The sequence below is a fragment of the Cylas formicarius genome, unplaced genomic scaffold (genome assembly GCF_029955315.1).
Source record: "Cylas formicarius isolate icCylForm1 unplaced genomic scaffold, icCylForm1.1 PGA_scaffold_10__41_contigs__length_53128322, whole genome shotgun sequence".
NCBI classification, from domain to species: Eukaryota; Metazoa; Arthropoda; class Insecta; order Coleoptera; family Brentidae; genus Cylas; species Cylas formicarius.
The window spans coordinates 28,128,446-28,143,871 of record NW_026844214.1 but is presented as its reverse complement, the minus strand read 5'-3'; the positions used below and the strand labels follow the sequence as shown (position 1 = coordinate 28,143,871).

General features: G+C 35.6%; 1 protein-coding gene across 3 annotated transcripts in view; it reads left to right on the top strand.

Annotated features, from left to right (window-relative positions):
• Positions 1 to 15,426, top strand: part of LOC132697543 (high affinity cAMP-specific and IBMX-insensitive 3',5'-cyclic phosphodiesterase 8) — a 230,865-nt gene that overhangs the window by 59,470 nt on the left and 155,969 nt on the right. For 2 of the 3 annotated variants that reach the window (XM_060663130.1, XM_060663132.1), the window contains exon 3: positions 11,092 to 11,142. The exons of the other annotated variant lie outside the window; for it this stretch is intronic. In XM_060663130.1, coding sequence (XP_060519113.1) covers positions 11,092 to 11,142 — 51 coding nt within the window. The remainder of the gene's footprint in view (positions 1 to 11,091; positions 11,143 to 15,426) is intronic. 3 annotated transcript variants of the gene reach the window in all.

Here is a 15,426-nt window from a genome sequence, read left to right as displayed (position 1 = left end):
ACAAACACAACTAACCTTGTAATCGAGCCATAGGATTTGATTTTCTTTATAAGATATTAAACTTTTTCACAGATCCTTTCCATTTTATTGTTTTATTTCCGGTTTGATTTCTGCCTGTCTTTGCTTTTAGTTTGGTTTTTATGTTTTGAATCTTCTTCCAAATCTGCGCTCGCTGCTCACTCGTATTCACTAATTCAGTTCCAGTAATCTATTTCTTCAACCGCTTTACGTCGTTTATTGTTTACTTCCGGGGTGTTAGATTTCTCTAACAAAACAGGGTATCGTGTAATTATCTTCACAAATACGGTTTGACTCTCAGAATATTCCTCTCCAGAACAGCTCGGCATCCTCGTTTAATCAAATTATTAAAACTACACCTACAAAATATTTTTTCTACTTCCTTATATAAAATGCCTAATTACATACCGATCTAGCGTGCTGGAAGCATCACTTACCACGTCACTTTCGTTTCCCGCGGATCCGAGCCATTTCGGACATTTCCAGGATATTACCGCATGGGTTTGGCAGCAATCGGATGTTTACGGAGATATTTCCCACGCCTTGAATTTTGACGTTTCTCAATTCTGACGGTCGTGTCAATGAAGGTATTCGTGTCGTTTTGAGAAAATGTACCCAAAAACTAACGGTCGTAGAAAAAGGATAGTATGCAACACGTTCGGTAAACTTTTTAAGTCACTCGTTTCATAAGAACTTAAAAACCGCAAATCAAAGTGTCGACTGGAGAATATCATTTTAGCTGAGTACGGTCTCCGTTTTTCGTTATAAATTTTATGCATACTAAAATGTACATTCTCACATAAAGGAGTAGTTACTCGCTACGTTGTAGGTTGCTACTTCTGAGAGTCCACTCAATTTTATGCATATTATTCAGTATATCAAAGTTAACAGCGGTCTTCAATGCGAAGCATTACTCAGCACCCGAATCGTCTTTTTTTGAGTTCGGGAAGCCTTTTATAGACCACCCCAAAGCACAATCCCTTAGGACATAGCACTATGGAATGGAATGGAAGTATGCCGTTCTCAGCAGTTTTGGCATCACAGAAGAGTTTTTTCATTGTTTAAAACCTAATTGTTAGTTGGTGAAGAATTCTTCATAATGTCAATCAATGCGCCTTTATAGAAGATATGTTTACTCCCTAAAAATATGTATATTTAAAATATTTTATTGATATTCTTTTTTATAAATAATAGAATTTTGGTGTCTTGTTTGTAAGTCTACTCCTAATAGGTTAGCTGAATAGATATATAAGAAACTTCTCTATTGACTTTCTTCTAGCTGAAATGAAACTCGCCTTGGTTATCATTATTATTATCATTGTTACAGATTTCTCGAGTTAACCATTTTGTTTAATTCTTCACATCTTCGACAGACAGCAATTGTCGGCGTTTTCCAACAAGGCCATTTTTAATCCATTCTGATATTATGATCTTTTTTGGCCTGCTAGATCCCCTGGCCTACCTCCTTGATTACTTCTTAGTACTTGAAACAGAAAGCTTGCGCGGAAAGGCTGCCTCAAGATTTTGAACAATAATTTTAGAAAAATGCAGCAATTTGCCAATAGAACGGGCGGGTGGGTATGTTGAGGCATTAACGGAATGAGTGAAAGTTAAGTTCCCATTTATTTCTGGAATTAAATTTTATTTGTCGTATACTACTGGAAAAAATGATATCACTTGACTGTATTTTAGATATTAGAACATGCAGAACTTTTTATGAAGAATACGTTTTTTTCCCTAAAATTAATAATTAAATAGTTTTCTATATGGTTCCTACTTACTGAGACAAATTATATTATATCTCTATATAAAAGTATATTATGTTTTCGGATTGTTCTCAAAATTATTAATAACATTTTTGCAGTTGCGCTTCTCGTAGTACTTTAATTAATTCTTGCAAATTCTTACAACTTCAGAAATAAAAATAAATAAATAATAAAGAAAAAAAATCAAAGTAATATTTCCTCAATGTCTTTAAGTTGCTTTCCTGTGTATATACCTTCGTTAAATGTCATCGTCGCCTAGCGGTCGTATTTACTGGACTTCGTCTAGTGTGATAATTGAAATCAAAGCTCTTCATGGTCGGGTGGTGGTGTTATCGATCATTTTCAGATTGCCAGAACCGGAAAGTGCTTTTACCTTGATTACAGCAGCGTTTCTAGAGGGTCTAGAGGGGATAGTTTCACCGTTACAAATATATTAATGGAAAACAGAATATCCGTCGCTCATCCTCAGTAATTTAAAAATTTTTATTAGTACAGTATATAGCATAGCAAGTTAAACAAAATCGTCAAATGTTTTTGTTTTTATCGAAGTTAAAAGTTTGATTTGACCTTTGGTTCGATTCATGATACTCCATAATTATTGGGATTAAAAAAAATCGCCTATGATAATAATAATAATAATAATATATAACAAATAAAGGTGTATTTCAGGCGTGTTTCAGTTCAGCCAAGAAAACCTCAATCATCAGCGTCCTATCTGTCTGTTCAGTTAACGTAGATGTTGACTAATAAACTAGATGCCAAAATTATGTTGTTTACAAATGAAACAAATTATATGAAATTTCTATATTTATATTGAGTAAACATGCGTTAAGGCGCATTGACTGATATTACAGAGACTATCACAACAGTTAAAATGTGTCACGACTAAGGCGTGACACAGAAGTATTTTTAAGGAATTTGTAAGAAAATTTCTACTGTCTAGACATCTTCCGCTTTCCTCCTGTATCGGTTCTAGATGAATAGAACTTGCTGACGTTTCACCAATCATCCTGTGGGCTTCTTCAGAGCTTAACTGAAAGTGCATTCTGCTCTGTATGTGCTAATATACTGTTTGATGGAAGCGGAACCATAAGAGGAACATGAACATTGTCTCTCATGATCGATTCCATAATACTGAAAGGAAAAAACTTGATGTGAGTTAAGATTGTTTGCATAATTAGAGATTTCTATGGATTCACGAATTTTTCTTTGGTAGAAGAATTGATTAAAGTCAAGAATTTTAGTTTGGTCGAATAAGATTTGATGTCTTACGGTTCTTCCATGTTCTTTTAGCCTAGCCTGATATTTTGTGATGTGTCTTTCCAATGAATTCTTTGCTTCATGGAATAGAATGCTATAAATTTCTGGTGTCTCAAACGAAACTTTGTCTTTGTTGGGTTGTAGATGTTGTGACATATTTCGATAACTGGTAAATCTGGTTTTAACATTATATTGTTTAAGAACTTTTGACATGTGGTGATTAATATTTTGAAAGTAAGGATGGACCACAATGGCAAGTTGCTTTCTGAATCGTTCTTTTTGGGAGGTTGTGGAGAAGTATATTTTGTAATGGACAATCTCCAACCGAAGCAGGATGACTCTAGTATATCTGTAAATAGTATTACCGCGTACAAGTTTGTTTTCTTACAGATTTAAAATTAAGTAAAATTGGTTTTGAAAAATTCTCTGTTAGTATTAATACGAAAAATAATTTCCACGGGCTTGCTGTTATTACGGTTTGAACAGTGTCTTTTCCCGCTGTTTGAAACAAGTCATAGGTTATTGCGGTTACTACGAAATATACAGACATATGTCATCTGCAAAAAGTAATGAACACATGACAAAAATGTGAATGGAAAATTAAGCTCTATCACAGAACCTTGTTTAACTCCCTTTTCCAAATGAACAAATTGTGAAATTTGATTGCATTCTATGTTTAAGTATACTAATTTGATTTGATAAGCGGATATAGTTAAATATTGATCTTATTAAACGATGACTAAAAGTGTCAAAATCATTCGTGATGCCTTCAAATATAAGGGTCATAAATCTGTGACGCTTAATAGTGCTGAATTGCAACTATGATGACTCCTGGTTTTGAGCTAACATTTTACTTCCCCCTAAATGGTTTTCTGTTTGTTATTTTAAAAGTTTCTTAAATATCCTTGTCCTATGTCATTGCTTTTACGCGAATCAGTTCTGATCACACGAATGTTTTGTTAAAAATACACTGATAATTAACTCATTGCTTATATAGAGTATAATAAAAATTTAAAAACTATTTTAACATACAAGTAAGTGTTTTTTTAAAAAATCAATACTAATAATATTTTTTTAGTAGTGGATATGTGTTTTAGCAAAAAAACTCGCAAGAAAATTATATAAAAACGTAATACCATCGAATAAAAAATTTGTTTGGTTAAGAAATGCAAGTTATTTTATGTGTATAAATTGTATGAAAAAACTCCATAACATTTTGTTAAAACACATAACTTAAGTGTGACTTAATGATATAAGTGTATTATTATAAATCTATGTTTATATTTTATAAGTACGTAAATATTTAATATAATGATGCAGTCTTAGGGGTGCTTGTTTATTTGTAACTTGTAGTCGTTTGCAACGTTTTTTTTTCAAAATTTCAGAATACATACATATATATATATATATATATATATATATATATATATATATATATATATATATATATATATATATATATATATATATATATATATATAAAGGGAGCAATAAAAGATGTTGAAGCTCAAAGCAAAGTGGCAATTTATTGTAATATCTAGCTTTCGCCCATGGATACAGGCTTCATCAGGACAACAACACGCCTTTTTCAACCTCTACATATAGAGAGATGACATTGGTATATAAAATAAAGTGTTTCGCCCGTTCTAACTATCAACATAACACTCGAAGGATGAAATTTATGGAAAAAATTTACAATTGTAAAAAATATTAACATCCACCACAACGTTACAAAACAATCCCACTGACATAAAAGTTAAGGTCAATAAAATAACCGGATTGATAAAATATTAAAAGATGAAAAAACAGCCGATTTGTTACAAATGACACTCCGTATTGTCGAGAAGGAAAACTAAATGTGCACATGGGGCACATATATATATATATATATATATATATATATATATATATATATAACAAATTTTAGTTAATTGGGGTATCGGTCCTTGGTCAAATCCAAAAGCATGCCCAAGTTTCTGGTCCCGTCTGTAATGTGTCTTGGTATGATCCCTGTCTGTCTGCATTTGAGTAAGAATATCTTCCTGTTTCCAAATGATGATAGTTTGCTGCCGAGCCTGGCCCATTGTTTGAGCAGTGAAACTGCTTCGTTTCCATATCGAGCTTTTATTGATTGGAAAAACCCCATTCCTGTAAAATACCGTTTTGTGTATATATATATATATATATATATATATATATATATATATATATATATATATATATATATATATATATATATATATTATCCACGGTGAGTGGCCTATTAGACGTTTATATGGAAAACGACTACCGGTTACTTATGTAAGCGAATATGAGCTAGCTATATAAAATATTTTTGACCATGCGGTATTGCCAGAAATACTCGTAACGTATATCAACTTTCGTTTTTTAAATGGAACACCCTGTATAGTAATATATTTTTATATTCTGCAAAACATTCTGGAATTGTTTTATGTAACATGTACCATACCTAACTTGAACATTTTTGGAGATAAAAAATACTGGCAATTATAACTATACTACAAATTATTACTCCAAATTTGGCAACAAACAACCCGATATAAAATAAGTTTCTTTTTCGCAACCCTTACTGCTAACACTTAAATTTTTAAATTGGTTAAGGCTTTCGCGGCCCGTTGCTATTATCTTCATTCGGGTTTAAAGGCAGTCGTCGATTGGAATTACTTCCTAACGTTTCGCTAGCCGATTGGTGGAGGGCGGGGCTTGTTCCGCTTCGGTTGGTCTCGGGATATCGATCGGTACTGCTCGGGCGTTCCTAAGGATCGGGTTCCAGATTTGGTTGAGTCTAAGGGTCTCCTCCTCCGAAAGGAGAGGGGAGGAAGCATGTAAGCAGTATCAACGACTGGACAAAATAAGGAAGCAAAAAGCGCACTTACTCGCCACTTTAGCGTTTCTGTGCCGCTGCCGGGACACCAACATCATACCAGCATTCCTTAGACAAAAACGAATTCTCCAATCAGTGAAGGCAAACAGGATCTACGTCAGGACTGAGAAAGCTTTTCTCCGGGAAAGAATTCACCACACTCGTCATAGCCTTGCGAAGACGGACGAGAAACTTCTTGGCCTGCATTTGACACTGGGCAACAAGATCGAACAACAGGATTGGGACAGAATGGATGCAATCTCACATTCCAACATGAGGAACGAACTGGATCGCACAAAGGAGCAACAGATAAGGAAGTACGAGAAGTTTGCGAAAAAACAAGCGCCCAAAACAGCAAGCCTAGACAGTGAGCGACTCGTGGTCAATATGACGGACAGAGTACTCACGGAGGTCGAGAGAGCAGTGCTAACCAAAGGAGGGAACTTCGCAATCACTCCCCGTCACATTCCGATTGAAGAGATCATCTCCAGCACGGAAGCAGCCATCAAGAACCTACCGGACCAAGATGCCGAAGAAATACGAATCGAGACAGCCAACATCCTCAGGAAGGCAAAACCACCCAAGACTAACCTGACGAGAAGTGAAGGACTGGCACTGCGTAGCCTAAACACGGATGAGGGTATCATCATACTCCCAGCGGACAAAGGAAACGCAACCGTTCTTCTGAAGACCGAGGAGTACGAAAGGAAGATTGAGGAACTCTTGGACCCGGGAAGCTACAAACCCCTGAAAAAGGATCCGACGCAAGTTAGACTACGTCTTACCAACCGGCTCATCAAGTCATCATCACTGTCAGAAGAAATCAAGAAGCGCATGGTGAAGACGGAGACTGTTCCACCAAGGCTCTATGGACTAAATAAGATACACAAAGTAGATGTCGCGTTAAGACCAATAGTTAGCGCACCCGGATCACCAACGTATTACTTGGCTAAACACTTGGCATCGCTGCTTCAACCACACGTAGGACACGGCACCAGTTACATCAAGGACTCCACCGACTTCGTGCGCAAGATTCAAGATATCAATATTGAACAAAACGACATCCTTGTGAGCTTCGACGTTGTCTCACTGTTTACCAAAGTACCTCTGAAGAGTTGCTTGGACCTGGTGAACAGGATATTTCCTGTCGATATTTGCAAACTTTTTGAAGTCTGTCTGACCGGTAGCTATTTCGTGTGGAAGGGAAACTTCTACGAACAGGTGGACGGAGTGGCAATGGGAAGCCCACTAAGCCCGGTTATAGCCAACTTATTTATGGAACACTTTGAGGAAAAAGCGATCGAGACCTCAGAGTACAAGCCAGCAACGTGGTTCCGGTACGTGGATGACACTTTCGTGATTTGGAAACATGGTATGGACAAGCTCAACAACTTTCTGCAGCATCTCAACAGTCAGCATCCCAGCATCCAGTTTACTATGGAGACTGAAAATGACCAACAACTTGCATTCTTGGACGTACTAGTGAGGAAGCGAGGTAACAAGCTGGGCCACACAGTTTACAGAAAACCAACCCATACGGACAGATACCTGCATGCTCTATCCAACCATCACCCAAGTCAAAAGTATGGGGTTATCATAACACTGAGAGAACGAGCTCGAAGGATTTGCGAACCGGAGAACCTCCAGATGGAACTTGAACACCTATAAACTGCGTTCGAGGCAAATGGCTACAGTAAGAGGGAGATCGAGAGATCAATGAACTCAAGATCATCAAGATCACGGGATACCGAACAACGACCCTCCACCTCCCACGCATATCTGCCGTATATTCCGAGTGTCACCGACAGGATTGGCAGAGTATTGAAAAGACACGACATCAAAACAATCTTTAAGCCTACAAAGAAGATCCAGCAGACCATCAGGTCAGCGAAGGACAAGAGGGGCTCACTTTCAGCTGCAGGAGTCTACCGCATTCCGTGTTCATGCGGAAAGGTCTACATCGGAACTACCAAGAGATCAATGGGAACGAGACTTAAGGAGCATAAAGCAAGCTGCAGGCTAGGACATACAGAGAAGTCTGCAGTGGCTGAACACGCACTGGGCAGCGGGGAACACAGGATACACTTTGAGAGCTGTAAGTTACTAGCATCGGTCAACGGCTATCACAACAGACTAGTCAGGGAAGCCATTGAGATTCAAAAACACCCACACAATTTCAACCGAAAGGAGGAGACCCTTAGACTCAACCAAATCTGGAACCCGATCCTTAGGAACGCCCGAGCAGTACCGATCGATATCCCGAGACCAACCGAAGCGGAAAAAGCCCCGCCCTCCACCAATCGGCATAAATACAACCTGCGCAGGAGAAATCGTCAGTCCACGTCCAACATCGGAGATGGAAGGACCTCTGAAGAAGCTCTCCACTCGTGCTAGCGAAACGTTAGGAAGTAATTCTAATCGACGACGGCCTTTAAACCCGAATGAAGATAATAGCTTACTTAAATTTTTGGTTGCGGTTCCCTATTAAATTGCTTTATCATAATATACAGGGGGTCATGAGATAAGGCCCAATTGGCAAAATACAAAAGTCCATGTTCCGTGCGAATTTTAAGTGGAACACCTCATATTTTGTATTGGCACGTGGCATTTTGGTTTTCTGCTAAAACTCGAATACCAGTGAAAATAGTGGTATAGAAATTAGTTTGTACTTTTAGGTAGCAAATTAATTTCTCATTTACGTACCAATATAAAATTTGAGGTGTTCCACTTAAAATGCCCACCTACGATGTATTTTTGTATCTCACCGTGAATAACCCTGTAAGGTTGCAGAAGAGTATGTAACATATTCTTGAATTTGGAGAGTAATAAATAATTACAAAATACAAATTACAAAATAAGGTCTTGTATCGTTGGCATGGATATTTCATTTCACATCATCCCCATATTTAAATTTATCTATTTTTTCACTCGTCAAAGTTAATGTATTGAAATATTCAAAGTTATTCGCGGGCGGCGGTTCCAAACAATTTATTATCTGTCAATCTCGTCAAATGATCTCGCCGAACTTGTTTTGATATCTAAAAATGGACTGGCATTTTTATGTGCTTCTTAATTATATTGATTACAGTGAACCGCGCATTACCTAAAAAAGCTGATATAATGATCAAGAAACAGGGAAGTGATTAACTTATTGGACTGCAGATTTTCACACTTTCTAGTGACTATACTGCTGATGATACCTAATACGAAGAATTCAGCATTTAACATTAAATGTAAAAATACTATAAATAAAATAAAATTTTTAATTTTTTTTTGCTCCTTTCAATAACTACTGTACTTTTCTAATATAGAAGAAATGGTTAAAAGCCAGTGGAGTATATATTTTTTGTCCAAAATAGTTATATAATAATTATTCTAATCTAATTCGGGCTATACAGAGTGTTTCAAAACAATTGCGAAAAAGGGGTGATTCCTTGTTTAGAATAAAGTGTAGTTTGTTATATAAACGTTGGGTCAAAAGCTATCCCACCGACCATATATTTTTTATTTTTTATTGTAAAAACGAAAATATATAGAACAATAAAATATTACGAAAGTATTAATATTATAAAAACACGCTTCATGTATAATTTTCAAATATTTTAAAATGAACGGAGAGGATTGTCTCCCGCAATTTAGAAAAATAATTTAGTGGTGTGCTGCAAACACTTTTTTTATTCATCTTTTAAACAATTACATTTTAAAAATAATTTATTAATGAACATTTCTGAAACTAATTGATCTATTCATGCGTAAATCATGGATAACAACCTTCTTTAAAGATATTTTATTTGAACAATGTAACTCACATAAAAACACGACAAATAAGCAAGACACCTAAGGCCAAACAAAAATTCAATTTTTGTAATGTGCCTTGTGATATAATACATGTTTTATCCTACGCATCATTATGTCCTTAATGTGCTGGAATATGCCTGGGTCCTTTCCAAGACGCATTTATCCGATTTCCTAGGGCTTCGATATACTGTATGGGGATCGAACCGGTCAATGGTATACAGCCCACCTTTTCCTATCGAGCGGTATATACGCACAATTTATAAACGATTTATTTAAGCTGAAATTTGCTATCATATCTGTGATCATATTTGTGACACGTCTCTTCTAGTTAAAAGGGAAAATTTTCTAGCAAAGTAACTCTTTTTGTCGAAAAGGAAACTAGGACTCACCAGTTAATTTTAAAGGTAGAAAATTCGACCGAACCATCGATAATTCCTAAGCAAACGTTAACTGCAAAATCAACGGTATTCATTCGGCGAAACATTGGGAAAACTCATCCTCGGTTTGAAGTCAATAATTCGTGTGTTCAAACTTTGCGGTGTCGGTTGGTACCAAAACTTTTTTTTTCGAAACTTTCAAGTCTGGTGAAGAAGCTGAAAATAGGATACGCATGTGTATAAAGACGACAAGCTTCCAAAGAATTTCGGAATTCATGCTTATCTGCCATTTCTTCGCTAGCGTAATTCAACATTATTGGATTAAAACTCTTATTATAAACATAATATAATAAATTATAAATTTTTTATTAAATTGGGCGTATTTTTTATTCAAACTAATCCAGCAATGTCAAATAAAGCAATAATAAGGAACGCTTTATGCAGTGACAGCAACAGTCCACTACATTTCTTGTATCTAATACATTTTTCTATCCCGTTATGCATTGTCTAATCTCAGTTTCAAATCAAATCGGCTTGAAGTAAGTAGCACGAAAGAAAATAATTCTTAGTATGGTAGTGGTAGTTTCGACCTTGTTGGAAAATGAAAATATTTTTCTCAAGTATAGAGCGGCAATGCAGTTGCCATCGAAAAATCACCCTCATTCGCACTTTCACATAAATAATTGCCTTCCTCAATTTCGTAACTCAAGATGGAACTGAAACTGCTCTCAGGGTAATATAATTTATCACGTATTTGTGGACATTCTATGGGACTCATTAATCACGATAAGGAATTACACAGATGATTTAAAATACGTTGGGACTAAATATATACAGTGATTCCCAAAATTGTTTTATTCATCTTTAAAAGTTTGATTTTTATAAATTCGAGGCAAGTCAATCAAACTTTACCTTCAAGTAGCTGCTATAAAAAATTGTCTTCTATTACAATTTGCAATTTGTTTCTTACAAACTGATAACGTTTCAGGTTCAAAACGGACTAAGCTGCTCAGCATGCCATTTAACACTTTCAGGGGTGGTAAGTGATTTTTCCTTTCTATTTTTATTCTTAGATTTATTTTACATATAGATCGTACTTATATATTGTAAGTATTTTGAGAATATTGATAGGATGCAGTCTAGATGCTCCCCCCCCCCTATTTCCTAGCTCCGCCCACAAGGCTATTGTCACTGTCAAAGTTCCGCTCACTTGAAGCAGCAACCACCAATGGGGTGCCTGTTGACCTTAATCACCTTAAACCTAAAAAGAAATGTTCTGCGAATCAAAGTTTAGTTCGTAGCATTGTTTGAGAATTGTATGGTTGTTACAAAATGATTGAATAGTTAGGTACTATAAAATAACAACATCAACGCACTTTTATTTTGGTTTGCTCTTTGTGTTCTGTATAGTTAGGCACTATAAAATAACATCACCGCACTTTTAGTTTGATTTGCTCTTTGCGTTATATTAATTTGCAATGAACTAAAACTTGAGGTTTTGGTTAGTAAGTAGTAGCGTAAATGAAATTTATAAGCGCCAAAACAATTTTTGTCCGTATTTGAGAATACCGACTTTTTCCACGAATTCTCAAGAATTAATTGACTGAAATGAAATTCATGGGGACAATTAAATGAATATCGGGGTTCATTAAGCAAGTGAAAAACAAAACGCGCGCCTTTCCACGGACTTAAATTACAATGAACATTCCGTTACGAATATAATGAGAATTTGATACAGCCGTCGAAAGTTATTTCGGTTCCAAAATTGCAAATTAATTTACCGGTTTTAATTTATGTGACTCTGACAAGCAAAATTTGATTTGAATGACCAGAAATTGCTTTTTTGATACGATAAAAATATAAAAATTCGATATTTACTAATTTTCTAAAACTATAGTAATTTTTTATGTTTCCAAAAATGAAACGTTTGATAATTTTTAAAATTATACGCCTATCTTATAAAATTTGAATCAATGATTAAACAAACAAAAAGCTGGTCTTATCCTACTTAAGCGTACAAACAACCAAGTTAATTAAAGTTAAAACGGCAAAATTGATTTTATGGTCCGTAATTTTGCTTTAGGAGGCCAGAATAGGTGTCTCTTTCGTTAAGGTTTATTTTGTCTAAATGGCGTGGAATTTTTAAAAGACTCAACTTAAGTTATATGAACGAAATTTGGAGAGAATTAGTATCCCAATTTTAATAAACTTGCTATCTTTTACAGGCTGTACAGCTAACCAATTGGGATCCTTAAGTCGCTATAACCTAACCAGTTACTTCATTATAAAGTATACTTTTTAATAGTCCATCGAATTAAATTAAGAGAATTCAAGAATATATATCTATATTGCGAAATTTGGTTACACCAGACGGCGCCTTTCTTATCTAAACTTCCATCATCTTGTATCTTTCCAGTGACGATCTTGCATTGTCTGTCTGCCTTTTCCTTTTTCCAGTTGCACTGATTCTCAGTTCCAGATCTTTAGAGGCCATCGGGCATAACAATTTAGACGTCGACCTTCGATAGTCCCAACCCCAATATGGTTTCTCACTTTGTCCGTTTTTGACAGGCAACAGCTGCTGTGTCAAAAATCCGTTTCCATACCTTTCCGTCGGTCTGTTTCCTCGAAGATGTTTCTCACATTTCTGTTTTCGAATATTGCCTTATATATTCTTTTTTTAACATTATTTGTGACATTCTTATATCAGAGTATTAAATTTAGTTTCATTGCTACTCTTCCCTTGGTTATTCTTTGTTGAACGTTTAAGCTGCTTCCATGATTCATCCATGATTATGTCTTGCTCAAAGTTTAATTGCTCAAATAGCATTCTGGGTGCGGATTTCAACAGTTCTATTGTTGTTCTTTCAGGACCGGGATCTTTGCCGTGCATCCACTGTTATTTTTGTGACTGAATATGTTGAACTGCTCTCGATCTTCCTATAGCAATTTTTCATATTATGCGTTCCACTCATGTAGTCGTATGATCTGTAGAGTCATTTCTTTTCTGTCATTTTTACTGAGGTTTTTAATGATCTTCAATGCCTCCTTCCATCTTGTTCCACTAAACTGCCTACTTATTTGCTATTTTTTCTATCCTCATTCCACCATTGTCTTCTTTTATGACAGTTTACCAATGATTCTGAGACTCTTATAAGCTTCAATATGGATAGCTTCTTTAATGAGCTGCGCTACGCTATGAAACGCAGAAACTGACAAAAAGGTGCAAAAAAGCAAGCAAGAAAGATTAGATTTATTTCATTTAACACAAGATCATGTTTGATAATGGGGACAGCTGTCATCTTTTGCTGACGGAGTTCGTACTCAACGGCGTTTTAAAGTCTGCATTTTATTTGGTCTGTCTCAAAATGCTAATATGATATTACAACAGTCAGCAGTCACGGGTAATTGAAAATTCATTCGTCAGCTTAAAAGCTAATTGCACAATTCGAATTTTAAAGAATGGCCGTGCGCTTTTAATGCGGCACGTATTGTTAGGCAATCCGTTACGCCTGTCGTCGGCCATTGCTACATTTTATAAGCCGGATTATTTTTTTGTGGAAAAAGTACGAAAATCGCCGTTGCATTTTTCGTTTTGCATAATCCGACTGCTTATTTCGCGGTGGCCATCGCACCGATGACGTAAAGGCTTGTTGGTAATTTATTATCATTGATAAATGACTCAGTCCTGTCCCAAACTTTTTCCGTTCAAGGTTAAGTAACTTGTTTCCAATACTTTCGTAGATGTCCGATCAATAGGACACTAATTATAAATTAATCCTATTAAAAAGTCTGCGAATGAATGTATCGCTAGCTACTGGCTAAAAAAAGCAAACAGCGAATAATTCAACCTTCTATCACAAACAACAGGCCTTATTTATCAAATTAAAGTAGTTTTGGTCGGGCTCAAAAGTCACAGGTAGGAGTGAAGGTTTTCCTTTATTTTGTTGTCATAATTGTACAAATTAAGGTTATATTTTAGTTCTTTAGTTGTCCCAAAAGGTAGTTGAATGAAATATGTCCTCCATTTTCAGTCTGCAGACGTATTTAGGAACCAAGAACAACTCTCATTGGTACCATACCTACCCCGTGACTGACCTTCCGATCGCCCATATATAGTCGACGCGTCCTTTGGACCCCTTGCTTTACTATTGTCCTCTCGGAAAGTACGGGTAAAGTGTACCCCTACGAATTTTACCATATAAGTTGAGTGGCCAATAAAGTTATAGTTTTGTAAAACGAGTGTTTGTCGAGAGCTCTACCTTCGGGAACTACGTACCAGGTCATGGCCAGTAGGCTGTGACAATAGTACAACAATTTCTCATAATTAGAGTTAGTTAGCATGAACCATAGCGTAGTCGTGACTGCTTGACAACTAAGCCTTTAAGTGTTAGTGGTCGCTATATGGAACACGGTTCTTAAGGTAAAAAATTGTGCACATGATCAAGCAATTTTAAGCCTAGGTGAAAGCTAATACTTCCTGAACCCGCAGTATCTACGCTCGAGATCACTTGCTGTCCTGGTGGCATTTCACCGATAAGTGGTTCCACCTTTATATTAAAAGAATGATTTGTTGCAAATTTCCCAAAGGTTGCAATTTTCTTGATTTTTCGTCTGGTGTTACAAGAAAGTAATAAAATTTGTGAATCGTGCCTGTTAGTATACTTTGTGACGGGTAAGTAAAATAATTTAAATTAAAATTTGAATTAATTTTTACCTTCAGATGAAGAAAATATATTATTAATTAATTAATTTAATTAATTAATTTTTACCTTCAGATGAAGAAAATATATTGATAGGAAATCCAAGCTAAAAAATTTTTTGACTGATCTTTTTATTGAAATAAACGGAATATTTGTAAGGAGCAAATATATTACCTATGACTATTAGCTTTGCATATAATAATCCAATAACAATAGCATATTGGTCGTGCGCAGCATGACTGACAGACATTTATGAAAACTAGCACAACTAACATAACAGCAAAAAGACTGTAACTCAATCTTTATTTTTTTGTATGTCCCAGGGGATTCTAAATTAATTAGTTGAAAACAACCTAGAGCGAGTTAATTTATGCAATGTAGAAAAATAATTGTGCTCTTATCGTGGGGAAGGATCGACCATTGGGGAATGAAATGTACAACGTATTGGCTTATGAAATAGGAACTGGGAACGACAGTACTGACGTTTTCATATATAATTTTAACTTTCATTTATGTCACATTTTAGGTTTATTTATTTCTGTTTTTTAGAACTGTCTTATTAATATAGTTAACGTATTGCAGGTTTCGGGACCCAAGGCTGCTTTTTTATGGATTTTTTG